Below are 15,535 nucleotides of genomic sequence, written 5' to 3'. Positions count from 1 at the left end.
TAGATGGAACAGAATAGAGAATCATCCTGGGTCCTTAGGCCTAAGAAACAATTTAGAGCCAAGAACAGAAATCTAAGTGTTCAGCTGGAGCTTGCTTTCAACTTTCAATAATGTAATTTAAGCTGGAGAAAACAGTTACTTGATAAGGTGATGTCTTCTCCTCCCAATTGTGTGTAGACTATGCCAGAAATATCAAATGACCCATCACAAAGGCACAGGCACATTCATTCCATTTCAACAATCAAGTAATTCAGAAGGAACAAGTCAAATTATCAGTTTGCAGAATGCTACCAAGAACAATAATTATTGGCATGGAAATAAATGTATTAAGAAAATAATTAAATACACATTTTTAAACAAACATTCCAAAGAGAGATGAAAAATGTCTGAAATCTCTGATGTTCCTGAAGAAAACACTCACTCTCCTGAGGGTGAGCAGATCTACAGAAAGCCCAAAGTTTGCACAGAGACAGGCAAATACCCCCAGAACAATGAGAAACCTCCAAATACAACCATGGGATTTGTCAATAGAGCATTTTAAAACAGTTTCAGGAAGTCAGCTGCCAAGATCAGCTGTCCCACAAATGCTTCTTCACCGTGTTAGGGGAGCTTTGAGTTTACCCACCAGTTAAATCAATTCTTTTGGACAGTGGAGAAACACATGAAGCTGTGTGGGAAGAAAAAGCAGCAAACCACTTTACTCCTACCAAGTGCTATCCAGCTTATCATGTGCAAAAGTACATTAAAAAGTTAGGGGGTAATTAATTAGCAAACAACAATCTGTGGCAAAAAATAACTGTATTTGTTGCAAACATAGTTTTGCTCACAAATAGGAAGACAACAGCAATTGCTATGAAATGTTTTAACTATCTGTATCAGAATACCATGTTTATGTCCAAAGAAGTACATGAGCTGACCTTGATGCATCAGAAAACAACTCTAGAAACTGATTGTAAAAGTCATTCTATGGAATTAAATCAGCTTAATATATACCAAAGAAAACTTACTTTTTTCATATTCCATTTCTGAATAATCATATAAAGGCACCAATGTGTTTGTGTATGTGTATACATATATAGACACAGGTTTCAAGAAACAAAAGAACATTTATTCAGTTCAGATTAGCAAAAAAAATCACAAATGTTCTCACTGTTTTTACTATATACTTCATTCACTTACAATGAAGTATCTGCCTGCACACATAATGAAAATCACGTATTTGATGATGCTTTTCTAGCATTTCTACTGAAGCCTAAGCCAATACTGTACTCACAAAAATATCTTTCAGCACACTTGGTGCTTAAAGCCTTTTAATGTATTTCATTATATAATATTGTTGAAACTGTAACAAAATAGTAATGCTAAAAAAACTTACCAGTCCTGCTGCATACATGGGCACTATAACAGGCTGTTTCTTGTTGCCTGTAAAGAGCTGATAAAACAACAAGAAAATTTATTCAAGAGTAAATGTCAGGGATGAAAATGTTTTCCAATGTTACATAACTTGCATAAGATTAGAACCAGAGAGTAAATATTATGTTAATTATAATACAATGGTTTAAAGCTAATACAACTTAATATTAATAGGGCTTACAAAAAGTTGTCAGATGATCTGTGATGAAAAGCCATGTTCAGTGCAGCCATGCAATTAGGAGACAAGCATTCATACAAAACAACTTCCACCTGATCCTACATTTATTTAGAAAGCCAGTTTTACTGACAGACTCACAATATTTCTTGTGTCGATCCCCAAGGAGCACAAAAGCTTTTTGTTGCTGTGGGAGCCACCCCACTGGTATCTCAGTCCATGCGCATCATGGATATCCTGCAGCTCTGTCCACACGTCCATCAGTTCCCTGTACAACCCATCATACATCAAGTTATCAGCTGGAGAAACAGCCTGGCAGCCCTGAATATTTATTCTAGTTTTTAATATAAGTGACTTTTTATACGTGCCAATTAAATTTACGTCCAAGCCCAATACCCAGGGGAACTGAAACTGCACAGTGTTCTCAGAACAATTATAGTTCAGACCTCGTACTGGAAAATGGCAGACAGAACAAAGCCTACTTAGAATTCATCATCACATAAATAAATACAGTAATTTATAGTAAGTGTAACTAATAAGACATATTCTGATTAATTCAGCAGCAAAGAAGATGATTTGCTGCTAAGTTGCTAAGTGAAATAATCCTGGCACATGCAGTCACTAAAAACAAGCATTCTGCTACTGTTATGGGTTTGGCCAGATGGGCCTAAATTTAGGTTTCAAAAGTTCAGCTAGGCCTGGGAATTGTCAGCTGACTTGAGCTGGACTGAGCTAGCTAACAGCTGACTTCTTCTGGCCAATAATATTGTATTCCATACCATATTGCATCATCTCAAAAGGGGTAAGAGCTGGTGTGTGGGAGTGGTTTAGGCAGTTGCTTCACAGCTGTGGTCCCAGCAAGACACTCTGCCATCCCAGGAGGGATGGGGAGGCTGAAGCCCAGAGCACCAGCTTAACATCATCTTATCTGAGGGAAGTAAAATGTTTGTTCTTAGCTTTTCTCTCTGCTTAAGTCTGCCTCTGAAGAACCGACTTCTCTAGAATGATTTGTAGTTAAAATGGTAGAATTTGTGTTTACTGGGAAGTGGGAAGTTATTTCTTGTTATACATAACTTGTGTAAGTGTGTGTTATATTGTAGTATCCTCTTAATTTTCTCTTTTCTGTATAAATACATATAGTTAGTTTCAGCATAGACCTGGCTTTGGAAGTTTTTTTTTCCTCTCTCCCTCTTCTTTTCCCCTTAGCTGGTTGGGGGGAGGAGGAACCCTTTTCACTCTGTCTTGGACAGTTGGCGTTTTGCCAGCTCAACCCAGGACAGCTACATAGATAATTTTTACTTATAGCCTCTCAAATGCTTGAAGCAAACAATTGATTGTGAATTACTGACATATGTGTTTCAAGTTCATTTTAAGTTTGTTGCATTGTGGCTTCTTACCCAGTATTTGCTAAAGTCTCCTCAGTTGTCACCTGCTTTTCAGCTGCTTCCAACAAGTGATTCAAGGAACTTATTTCTTCTTCACTTTCAAGAACAGGCGTGGAAGGAAAACAGACTTCAAATATTCGTTCCAGACGACTTAGCAACGTTGTCTATATCAAAGAGAAAACATATGTCAAGTTAACTGCTTTAAAGATAAGAAGTTCAAAATGATAACATTAAGTTAAGGTGGAAAACAGTATGTAGCTAAGGCAAGGTTTCACTTACCACAAAATATTAACTGTCAGAGGACTACAAGACATTTTAAGCATCAAATACAGGTTTATAGCTACTAAGAAACAGTAAGGACCTTGCCCTCTGCAAAGTGAGTTCTTACAGGAATGTCCAGATCTGGTGTTACCAGTCACTTTGTTATAAATTAGCAGCAAATGTGTGGAACAAGAATTACACAATATAATGATAAGGTCTCAGAAATATAAACAGCACATATTGGTACTAATGGTTTCCAGGCATTTTAATTCCACAGCACACACTGGGCCTTGGCAGATAGATACAGTATGGAAAACAACAAACAAACAAATCAAACTATCTCCAACCCCCACAAAACCAACCAAAGAAACAAAACCACCATAAATTCCCCCCCTTTTTTGCCAAGCATACTATGGGTTTTTTCTAAGTTCTTCCCTTCCATTTTAAACTCTTCTCTCTTTTGCATTTCCATATAGACAGAATTTCAACTTCTTAGAGTTCTAAGAACTGTCTCAGACATCATAAGCACCATTCATAGGGAATATTTTTTATTTTCTGTAGTTCAGCTCCTTAAAAAACCGGTAACCATCAAGCTCTTAATATTCCAGTTGCATGGGATACTCATAAAAATGGAATTAAAGCCTTTTTTAATGTGCCCATTTTTTACCAGAAACAGCTGAATCTTCTTTCTTGCTAAAGAAGGGAGCCATATGCCTGGCAATAAGAGCAGCATTTCTATCTTTCTAGCTTAGAGTTCCTCAACAACCACTTTCCCAGTGTTCTGCTGCATCCAGCAGCTCCAACACCTGCTTTTCCACTGGGGACATGGAAAAGAAACGGAGTAGGCGGAAATCCCAGGAGCATCCCACGGTGTGTGCTGGTATTGCTGTGCCAGCAGAGCCCTCCTGTGGAGAGTCAGCATATTCCAGCAACAATGCTGAATTTACACACATAAACCTCCAAACAGGGGGGTTTGTTACAGCTGAAATGAAATTCAGAGAAGCAAGGTTGTAGGAGGAAGTCAGTCAGTCAGTCTCCATACAGTTGAGACACATGTTCATACACCAAAATATCTGCTTCACAATTCCAATAGTTACCTACATCTCTCTTTTGTGGTTTCAGCTTAAAAGTTACATTCTCTCTTGTCTCAATTAAGCAGCTCACTGACCATGTACATCAGCAAACATAACAGAGGCAAACACCACATTATCAGACTATCTGGATTCTGTATTGGAGTCTGATGATGAGTCAGGAACTGGGAACTGAATCTGTCCAGACTGTTCTCTCTATTCAGCCACTGACTGCAAAAAGCAGGAAAATAACTTGGCCTACAACTTCAGCTCTTCAGTTTTACTGTCTGTGAAAGAAAAGCGTGATAGGAACAGTCACCAGGTAAAGTAATTTGAAAAGCATCATCACAAAATGCACAAAGGATCTGAATTCAGAGCATATCTCTCCTTCGTTACCACACTGGTATATTCTGACCATAATGAGCTGTGTTCTACAGTATATAATGTTACTTTTAATCATCTCTTAATGCCAGTCATTCTGGCATACAGTAAGTTACAATACTGTGTTTGTTGACCAGAACTAAGACACTACTTTGAATTTTTTGGAAGTAAAACTAAACAGTACTCCAGGCTTCAGCCTAATGCTTCAGCACACAAAAGCACACTCTATTTGAGTTTTAAAACTTAACTTTGCCTACAATATATCACTTTCCCTTATCTTACATCAACAGGTGATGTTTACTTCATTGCTGTAATACAGCAAGAGTACACATCCTCAGGGCAAAGAAAGAGGCAGATGAAAGGCACTGGATCATGGAAACAACAAGGCATCACATTTCTTGAAAGGGATCGACCTTCAAGAACATGCTAGTGATCAAAAATATCCTCACTTAGATAATGAAAGAATTAACAGAAAGTCTCTAAGAACCAAGTAGCATCTCAGCCAACATCCTGTTTCAAATTTGAGCTTAAGATTTGTGTTAAAATTTCAGGAGCAGTTTAACTATAGCAGTCTTTATACTTCCTGTCATCTTTCCTGAATTTCCAGACATACTTAGCCCTTATTTCTATAGGAAAAAGAACTGTTTCCATAGCAAACCAGAGTCATTAATCCTGTGTGTGCAAATGAACACAGGGATGAGTGCACAAACACACATCTCCAGGCAGTCCCAATGTCAGTAATGGAAGCAGCTGAACTTGTTCTTCTAATTGGTAATGAAATCCTGTGGTCACAGCTTCCATGTATAAAGGGCATTACCAAGATTTTAAAGTTAGTGTTAAATGTCCATCTCCTATAAACCTCAATCTATTGTTTGCATAAATCACACTGTAAGAAAATATTACTGTGTATGACTAAGGTAATGTCTGTCTTTCTGCAAAAAAAAGCAGAAAACAAAAACTTTCATTCACTATTAATGTCACTAAAAGCACTTGATACCCAAGCGTTCTCCATGGCCACTTGAGAAGAATAATTCTTAAAGGCAGTTTCTGAAGACATGAACAAAGGTTAGGGCTGCCATTAAACATTAACTGTGATTCTCCAAATAGTGACAAATTCAAAGCCCTAAAGTTTCTGCGATTGCACAGCAGTTCTTTAGTAATCACTTTAAATATGTTAATTACCACCAGAACCAATCAAAATACCATAGATGTAACAGACTTACAAATAAGAATAACACAGGATTACAATTTATCTTCGTGGCAATTATACAGGGGGCATGATCCACCCCTCAGAGCTGTAGCTGGCTTACAGAATTTGTTTTTCTCCTCTTCTCCACCACAAGACTAGAGAGTCAATGAATCCCTTCAACACAGGAAATCTGCCCTGATCACCCAGCACACCAAACCCTTCCCAGCTGCCTCCACATGACAGCTCTGCCTTCCTTCAGAGCTGTGAAGAGAGAAGAATTAGAAGTTGCTATAAAAACAACACCTGGGAGCCCCACTACAGAAACAGTCGATACAAACTGCAGTTTTTGCCACCTGACTTTTGTAATGTTTCTCTGGGTGAAGTTTCAGGGAACTCTGTGTAAAAGAGAGGAAAACGCCCAGTCTTGCTTCTCTCAGTGGTTCCAATCACACATGAGCTGTGGAGCAGACACGAGAGCTCGTCCAGTGAACTCTTCAGGATGAAGAGTTGAGCGGTACTTTGTGCTTCCTCCCTCCCCTCTTTCCTCTAGGGGCACAGCCCCATTTCTCAACACAATCCCCTATTTTTCCTTGGGAAATTCCTTACAGCCCACAGCCTCTCTGTGCTGGCAGCCTTCAGGGGTGCTTTAGGAAGGAAAGAGCCAAAAGCAGAGCGTGCCCTCAGCCCTCCTTATCTTGCTGCCAGGAAAAGAGGCCATAGAGGAAGCAACACAAGCTCTGAGCTGTTTCCATCTACCAAACACAAAACTGGACGACCTAAGAAATAAAATCAGTGCAATAGTTAAATTACTGAACATACCTAGATATTCAAATGTATATGACAGATAATAAAAAAAACCACAAGAAAAGAGAGAGAAATGAGCATATAAAGGATCCAAGATGATAAATGCATAATTTATGAAAGGAATAAAGTCCATATGGACATGATTGGCTTCTCGTTAGAACTCAGAAGCTGAATGAAGGCTCTCAAAAAACAACAGAACAAAGCTCAGAAGCCAAGAAAAGAAACTGATTAACCAGAGAGATTTTATTTATTTTAAATCAAGAACTCGCTGCTCTGCAGAGTGCATAGCACAGGTATTTATGACCACTTTAACAAAATAAGTAGTGGTTAAATGAGAAACTCCCTTTGCTGGGCTGTCTTAACAACCAAAGCCTGTTTTCCAGCAACACATTTGTCTGAGGAGTTAAGTTGCCACATACTCCTGTACCTTCACCATATGTGTGTGCGTGGGTTGGGTGTGCTCGAGGTGTGTGTTTGTTTTGTTGGGTTTTTGGGGGTTTTTTGAATGAGTTTGGGGATTTTTCTAACAGACTATGTCACCATACAGATAACACAAGGGAGCTGAAAAGCTGATTTCAGTGGATGCAACTCACCACAGGGAGCACATCAATCAACTTCAGCAGGTCTCAAAATTTTCTGGACTCAAATTAAACAAAGCTAAACAGTTAATTAAATGCACACAAGCAAACAAACAGATCACTAAGTTCTTAGTTACACGGGGACAGCTTCTTCTTTGGAATAGTTTACGGACTGCTGAAACTATGAATCCATGTCCTTTTCACACAGCAACAATTTATTTCTTTGTCTGATGTGCAGGCTCTGCCTGGCAAAGGGGACCACCCCCTCAAAAGCAATGGGAGAACAGCTGCAGGCAGAAAAACTCCTGAGTAAGACAAGCAAAGCTTATAAAGAACACCAGTTTAACTTCTCATGACTCAAATGTGGTGGTTTTTCTCCACCCCCACTTGAAAAGCAGGTAAATATGAGGTGGTGCCATAAATATTTTAGATGCAGAAAATTGAACCATTGCATTTTTCTTATCAGAGGAAATTTATAATGAAAACAACACTTGTCCTAAACAGAGATTTGCAACCCAGGAAGAGGATGCCACAAGAGCTAAAAGCCTCCACCAATTTGAAGATTCAGATTTTTTTTACAATAACTTAAAGAATTAAAAAAGACAATGTTAGTCCTAAATACCCCAAACTCATTTTTAAAGAGTAACTATAAAGGATTTGAGCTCAGCTGCAAAGTAAATCTGAAAATTCAGTGGCTTGAGAAGAAAAGAACAAGACTCCTCTGCTCTTTTTACTGATTGATATGAGAGAGTTATAAAGCACAGGGAAGTTCAGGGCAGAAGTGTGAAGATGTCTCATTTTTTACTGGAAGCCTTGACCATTTATTCTCCCTCAGCTGAAGAATTCATAAAATCTTGCACATTCCATCCAGGCAAAGTGAAATTTAACAGTTATTTATTGTGCCTACATAAAACTCACTGACCATTTCAGTTTGCCATGTTGTTGTTATCTACTGATGTGTTACTAACTTTTCAGTCAGGCTCTGAGGGGAAGTACAACAGACAATACTCCTGTTTACAAAATGGGGAATAATTTGGTCCTGTGATAGACAAATGGTAATGTTAAAACAATCCCCTCTCAAACTATTTTCTTTGGTAAGATTCCACTTAGCCAGTCTGTTCTGAAAAAACAGCAATTATGGGCTATTTTAATAGTCTGATCTTTGCTGGTATTCAGCTGCACATACTTAAGAACTGTGCTATGGACTTAACAACTCCAAAGCTTTTCAGAAAGTTCTATTTACACTGCAAATTGTTACCCAACTGCCTGAACATAATTTAGCCAAATGAATTTTAATTGACCTTATATTTTAATTTACCTTAGAGGACTGGGAGGCTGAAGTCTTTATGGTCATAATTATTTTCATCCAAAAGGATGATCACTGCCCAAGACAAAGTACACTCCAAGTGACAGTGATCCAGGGTTTTCTTTGTCTTGATGCCTATTTGTGGCTTAGTAACTGTGCATCGCCCACACTGATTAATCTGAAGCGGCAGAGCCCATGAGCACAGACTCTTAAAATCCATTTGGAGGACTGTTCACATTTTCCTTCATTCCTCTCCAGAATTCCTTAACTCCTGGCTAAATCAGGTAAGACTTTTGGCCTCCCAGGCAAGCCAATACATATCTCCTCTTCCTCTGGGGATGCTCCTTGAACACAGCCAGGCACAGCCGTGTTACCCACCCACACCATTATCATGGATTGTAACTGCTCTTGTGCTTCACTGCTCAAGTCCTACATATACATCTATATCTATATATATTCTTAATGCAGCAGAGTAACCCCCTCAGCTGACTAATGTTCAATCCTGTCTCATGGAAAAAGCAGTGCTACAAACCTGACATCCCTCATAAACATAACTTATTAGTGTGCAGTGTGATCACATCAGCATTAGGTACAGTGCAGGTTTGCTCAAGGCTTGTTAACTCAACCAGTTCACTCACAGCTACATCCTAAATGTGTTAATGAACACAAAGGCACATCTCTAATGCAAACTGCAGCTACACTGAAGCCAAGTATTACACATTTTCAGCTGAAGACAGACATTAAATGGGTTAAGGTGTATGGTAGCATTCATACGGGTTCAGATAGCGGCCTGTGTATCTGTGTCCATCAGCCTTTGACACTGGAACCTTTTCTAAGGGGTCACAAATTCTTTCAGCAGGTTTAACTGAAAACACCATGCCCTTTCTCTCCTCCCCTCTACAAAGCACTACTGAATAGAAGAGGTCAGCATGTTACAAATCCTGCACTGCAGATTTTGTTCAGGATGCAGAGCCTGAGACTAAAGGCAGTGATGAAAAGGCATAATGATCTTTTGGCCACTACATGTCACTATATAAGGTCATTTTTGTGACCTCCCCTTAATTTTGTCTTTGATATTTTCTAATAAAAACTGGATTAAATATTTGAATTGAAACAAAGTCTGTTTTTTAATTAAAGATTATACCAAATTCACAATCTTTAAAGCAGTTTGCCCAACACATACTGTACAATCATGATCACATTCAGAAAGCACAAAATTTTGCTGCCACCTCCACAATCAGAATATAAAAACTAAGAAAACAGAAAGGAAAGTACATGGAGCCCTTTGGAAAGGAAACTTGAGGTACTGATAGAAAATTTTGCTTTCATGCTGCATTCTGGATAGATGAAAACTGGTGTCATTTCCATGATTAAACAGCAATGCTAACTATACTTTACAATTTTCTGCTTTTGTGAAGAATTCCATTGGGATTATTCTGCTCATACAAAACTCAATTATTTCACTGTCACATTACAGTGACTCTCCCAGCCTCACCATCACAGATCAAGTGTACACAGGAGTTTGTAAATTATCCCAGTTCACCTTTAGCCTAAGGCGAGATCTCAATTTCCACATGTGTCTCAGGTGTCTCCCACGTGCAGTATTTCTCTCCTGGACACAGCCTGCTCCCTTTGGGTTACTACAGCAAGTGCTTGTTACATCTGCCAGCAACACATTGATCTCCTCCTCCCTACCCTTCTTCAGGCAGGGTAATAAACTTGGTTAGCTTAACTCTCACAAGATTTATTCTGCATGCACGTGTTTCTGCTTTCGCATCAAATGGCTGCAGAACTCAACTTTAACTCATGGCAAACAGGAGACTGGGAAATACTTAAAATGCTGTATTTTGTGTTTTGACCTCAGTGACATCCTCTTAAATGAAAGCAAGGAAGCTGATCAAAACCTGAGTTTAATTTTACTAGAATTCTGCACTCAAAGTACTGGGAGTGTCTGCTGGCTCATGTTGACTCATTAGCTAATCTCAGTGTTTCTAACTGAGCAACTTAGTGCTTGGCTCAATGGATTAAAAACGGAATTACTATTTAATATTAAACCAAGTATTTTTTAATATACAAAGGTTTTAATAGATCATTCCAAAACTTAAAGCACTTACAGAATACAAAGTACATTTTGAAAATGTGTAACTACTGCTTTAAGAGTTAACTGAAAAAAAAAAAAGAAGTAGCAACTAACTCGTATTTCAAGACAGAGGAAACTATTACAACAAAGAAAGCATGTCCTGCTCAACTTCCTCTCCATCTTCTTTCTATAAAACATTGTCACAGTTGTACTTCCCCACTGGCAGGGGAGGCAGAACATCCCTTTACATACAGTCTCAACTGACTCTAGCATAAAGAGAAGGAATGAAAAAAACGTTTAAAAATATACTTTACAACCTAATCAAATTACCAAATGACTTCACGTAGACCTTGAGCAAAGAACTCCTGTTTTAACTGTATTTTTGTTAAGACTTGGGAAGGGGAAAAAACCAATTACAGAACCTCTGAAGGTTCTGTTTTGATAAACATCTACATTCAGAAGCATTTTCTACTGAAAACCCATCGTAAAATTACTGAAAATTTTAAGAGAAAATAAATATTTGAAATCTTCAGACTATCCCACAATAGCATTATTAAGCAGGAAAAACTCAGATGACAGACTAGAATCATTTCCCCACTCTATTACTTTGCCAGATTCTGGACAGTTTTTCAAGTGGCAAGAGATACAATGAGATTAATTGCACTAATGACCTTAGTAGTCTCCAATTTTATGGGTGAATGACTAACAGAACAGGTAACAAAAGATTTGTGCTTTCAAATTAAGAAATGGACCAACACATTGAGGTGATGATAAGCAGGGCTCTGCACAGGCACCAAAGTCTATCTGCAGGTTCACTTGGAAGTGTTTTCTTTGGCTTGTGAAATCACTGAGATGTGGAGTGTTAGTCATCACATGGAACAGTGAGCAGGAAGTGTAAGGACTGAGGGTCACTGCTTTGAACATGACAAGAAACCAGAGCTAAGTCCCAAAAGCTCAATTCTATTTGCTCACTCTGGCAAAGCTCCAGCTGGCACAGCCGCCTTCTGAAAAGCCATTTCACCTGTCACTGGCAGGAAATGGGAAGCAGCAGGGCTGTCACCAAGCAAGGGCCTGGAAGGAAGGACTTACCTCATTTCCTTTTACTGCCAGAGAGGATCCAGACCTTTCAGACACATCACCACTAACACCCGTTATTGCTGGTGCTGCTGCACACTTCAAAAACAGAGTGTACTCTAAACTACTCTTATGGGATGATGTGAATAAAAAGAAGCATTGAAGAGAATTCTAAACTCAAACTGTTGTTCAGAATTTTGTAAAAGTAGTATTAAACACTTAGTGAAAAACAGTCAATGTATGAACAGGCACAGATCTCAAAAATGACTGGTAAAAAGGGTTAGAAAGTAACTAATTAGGAATTAATAGATAGCAACGAAGGTAAAAAAGATGGGGGGTTGTAAGAAATAAACCTATTTATTTCACCCTCCCTAGAACTCCTAATCAGAAATAGCAGCAGCTTTAACAAATCACCAGTCCTATATTTGTGATGCTCCTATACTGTGCAGCTTTCCACAATTAATGTATAACAGAGACTTATTTTTAAAGGACTTTTTAATGGTTAACTTCCCAGGAGCTGAAATACCAGGGACAGAACTCCACAGGTTGTGTTTTATCATGCTCTCTGCTCTAAGCAAATGAGTGCAGCTATTTACAAATCAAATAATAATTTTTAATCAGATTTTGAAAACATGATAGAGATTGGTGATGAAAAATTCTGGGAACCAGTAATCCCAGCTTCCAGTCACACCAATATTTTATGAAAAGGCAACAGAGTCCCTCGCAAAGGAGGAGAAAAGGAAATACTATCACAGGCTTTGAAATGTTCATGCTGGCTTATTCCTTTGATCAATTTATGTAAAGGATCACATGCAATCATCAAAACAAATGTATACAAGTTCCAGCACACACTGCTCATTTTTCTGCAGGAAGTAACAGTACAAGAGCTGCAAGATCCAAACACAGCACACAGTTTCATATCAGCCTTGCTCACAAGCCACATTAAATCTCTCCTGAAAGGCAAACAGTCTACTCAAATATTTCTTTTATGCAGAAGCAGGAACCAGGAAGAGCTGTATGCACAAGAACAGAGTAAGACTGAGGAAAATCAGGAACACCCTTACCTGAACTGAAGGTGTTAGCTCTTGAGATTGCTTACTGATAGTTCCTTGGGAAGATGCTAAAGCAAAACTGTCAGTCTTGTGTAATACTGGGCCATCACTCCTCGTAGGTGCATCTGTCCTATGTGACTGCCACGTCTCTTTTCTGTGATGAGATTCACCAGCTTGTTCATCTCCAAAGGCAGCCCAAGAACAGCTGCCTTTTTGTTCATCTTCAAAAGCATTCCAGTCTGTAGCCTGGTTACAACCTGCTGAACTGAAGTCCGCAAAGTCGTCAGAGTCCTGGAAAGCAACACTCTCATCTTGAGGTTTTGGCACTGAATCAAAATCTCCAAACTCACTATCATCACCATTTTCTACCTCAGTAGTATGCTGGAAGTCTAAGACAGAAGTTTTACTGGTAGTATCACATTCTAAAGTGTCAGCAGCCCCCTTTAGTTCGGCTTGATCCAAACTTGCTGGCTGCTGAGAAACAGTACTTGTGTCCCTGAATTCACCAAATTCATCACTAGGTTTGCTAATATGTGCAGGCTGTTCAGAAGTTCTTTCCAAATCTAGATCATTTACTGATTCTTGAGGGTTCCTGAAGGCGGGAGATGCACTGCTGACTGAACCAAAATCACCAAAAACATCTTCATGTGTGTCACTGCAAGCTACAATTTCAGTACTACTCCCACCATTCTTAAGACCTTCAGAATCACCCGATTTTTCTCCTGCAGGATCACAGCTTAGGCTTTGGATCTTATCAAGCTTGGTGTCTGCTGCTTTTGAAGAACCATCAGGCCTATGAAGATCTTTGCCATTCTCCACATGACGCTGCCTTCTCCTCCCGCTGTGCTCTCCATTTTCAGTAGTGCATACTGAACTTCCAGTTGTTTGAGATGTACTAGAAATTCCAAATTCATTGTCTTCCAGTGCTGAGTGGGCCTCTTCACAACTGATTTCTGAAGAGCCAACCTCTTCTTCAATATGAGTTATTTTGTTTATTCTGTTGTTCTCCTGAATGCTCAGTGAGTCTCTTTCATCACATCTCATCCTGCATATTGTAGGCCCTGTTCCTTCTAAATGAACTGGGGTTTTGTTTGAGAATGTAGCAAAATCTGCAAAGTCTTCACCTGAGCTCAGCATTGAGTTCAAATTTTGCTCATTACTGTGGGTGCTCACAGCTTTCAGTCCCTTTGAGTCACCAACACTGTCTAGATCTTCTGTTCCCTGAGGATTTACAGGGTCTGATGCTGCAAATCCGTTTGTTAGAATCTCTAGACATGGAAGTTTCTCACCATTACAAGCATCCATTGGCTCATCCTGGCTTTCAACTGTTACACCCGTTCTAACCGGACGAGAAGAAAAACCCTCCGATTTTCCAGTGTTGTCTCTTTGTTCCCCTCTTCTGTTTACATCTTCTAAAGCAGTACCTGAAGTTCTGAACTTAGACTTTTCTTGGATAGTACTAGTAGCTGACATATCAGAAGGTTCCTTGGTACGAGCAGGAAGCTCTGCAATGCAGTCTTTAACATTTTTAACAGATGTGAAAGTTGCAATGCTGGCTACATTGTCAGAGTAATCATGAAGTGGGATGAAATGATTTGTGGGTATAAACTCTTCCTTTGGATGGCTGTAGTCTGGGTTATCAAAGTCTGCAAAAGCCACACCAGCAGTGCTTACACCAGAAAACCCTCCAAATTCATCTTCATCGTCATCATCAGCTCCATTGTCTAGTGGTGGAGGGGATGAGGAGTACATTCGAATAATGTCTGGTTCCATTGTCTAGTTCTGCTTCAGTGTTAATGTATTTCTGCAACAGGGAAAAAGAGAGATATATCAGAATTTGGCTAGCTTCTGTATTCTTATATACTTCATTTTTACAGCTTCATGCCTTATTTTAAAAGTGTGAGAGAGCTCAATGCCTGTATTAGGTATCTGAAAGTACCTCCCCCAGACCCAATTGTGTTAGAAGTCACAGAGAATCTACTGGGACTCTTCAAATCCCTTGTAAACTACTTCATGATCAAATTTCAGCAGATAGTGCTGAAATGATTGTCTTGAGCTGTTGTGCAACACACTGACACAACTAAACTCAGTTTTAACTCATCACTTCTCTACCACCCGTCACCAAGAATTCATAAAACAACCAGTGACCTGGTCAATCTCTTGCCACACTCAGCTGTGTGACAGACATTAAGCCACTTGATGGGCTATGCCAAAACAGCCACATACATGAGGGACCTTCATCAGCATCAAAGACTTTGAAAGGTGTTTCCATAGGCTCTGAAATTGTGAAGGAGCAGAAGAAGGAACTGCTGTTAGAATCCCTTGCTGTGATTTGCTGCTTAAGTTTCTTTCTACCAGTTCATGGGTTTCTGCTTGGTTTCCCTGTTCTGTGGAATTCCATGCTGTCTCCACAGCTGCTGCCACCAGCCTGCTTCTTTTCTGTCTTAGGAACCAGTTGAGAGATGCCATTATGAACACCAGCAAAGCCTAGAGCCAAACAAACTTCATCAAAGCTTATTCTCAAAAGGAGAACTGAGCACGATTATTCATAAAATATTTAAACACAAATCACCAAATCACAGGGGAAAAAGAAAAAAAGAAGAAAGTATTCCCATGGCCTAGATAGAAACAGATTAAGGACTCTCTTAACATTGCAAATCCTTACAAGAACAAGCAAGGTGTGGATGGAAAATTTTCTTTCCTAAAGAATCATCTTGACTTTTTCAATGCTGTGTACAATTAATGAAATAGTAACTACTACTATGTA

The 15,535-nt window shown here is 39.2% G+C and overlaps 1 protein-coding gene across 2 annotated transcripts in view; it reads right to left on the bottom strand.

Moving 5' to 3' along the window:
• The window catches only part of AFTPH (aftiphilin), a 45,492-nt gene that overhangs the window by 19,571 nt on the left and 10,386 nt on the right, over positions 1 to 15,535 (bottom strand). For both annotated transcript variants that reach the window (XM_071582067.1, XM_071582068.1), the window contains exons 2-5: positions 12,781 to 14,572; positions 2,986 to 3,137; positions 1,730 to 1,856; positions 1,376 to 1,432 (exon numbers count right to left, since the gene is read on the bottom strand). In XM_071582067.1, coding sequence (XP_071438168.1) covers positions 1,376 to 1,432; positions 1,730 to 1,856; positions 2,986 to 3,137; positions 12,781 to 14,541 — 2,097 coding nt within the window. In that variant the 5' untranslated portion in view covers positions 14,542 to 14,572. The remainder of the gene's footprint in view (positions 1 to 1,375; positions 1,433 to 1,729; positions 1,857 to 2,985; positions 3,138 to 12,780; positions 14,573 to 15,535) is intronic.

Source organism: Pithys albifrons, chromosome 2 (genome assembly GCF_047495875.1).
Source record: "Pithys albifrons albifrons isolate INPA30051 chromosome 2, PitAlb_v1, whole genome shotgun sequence".
Taxonomy (NCBI): Eukaryota; Metazoa; Chordata; class Aves; order Passeriformes; family Thamnophilidae; genus Pithys; species Pithys albifrons.
This window is presented reverse-complemented; position numbering and strand designations above follow the sequence as displayed.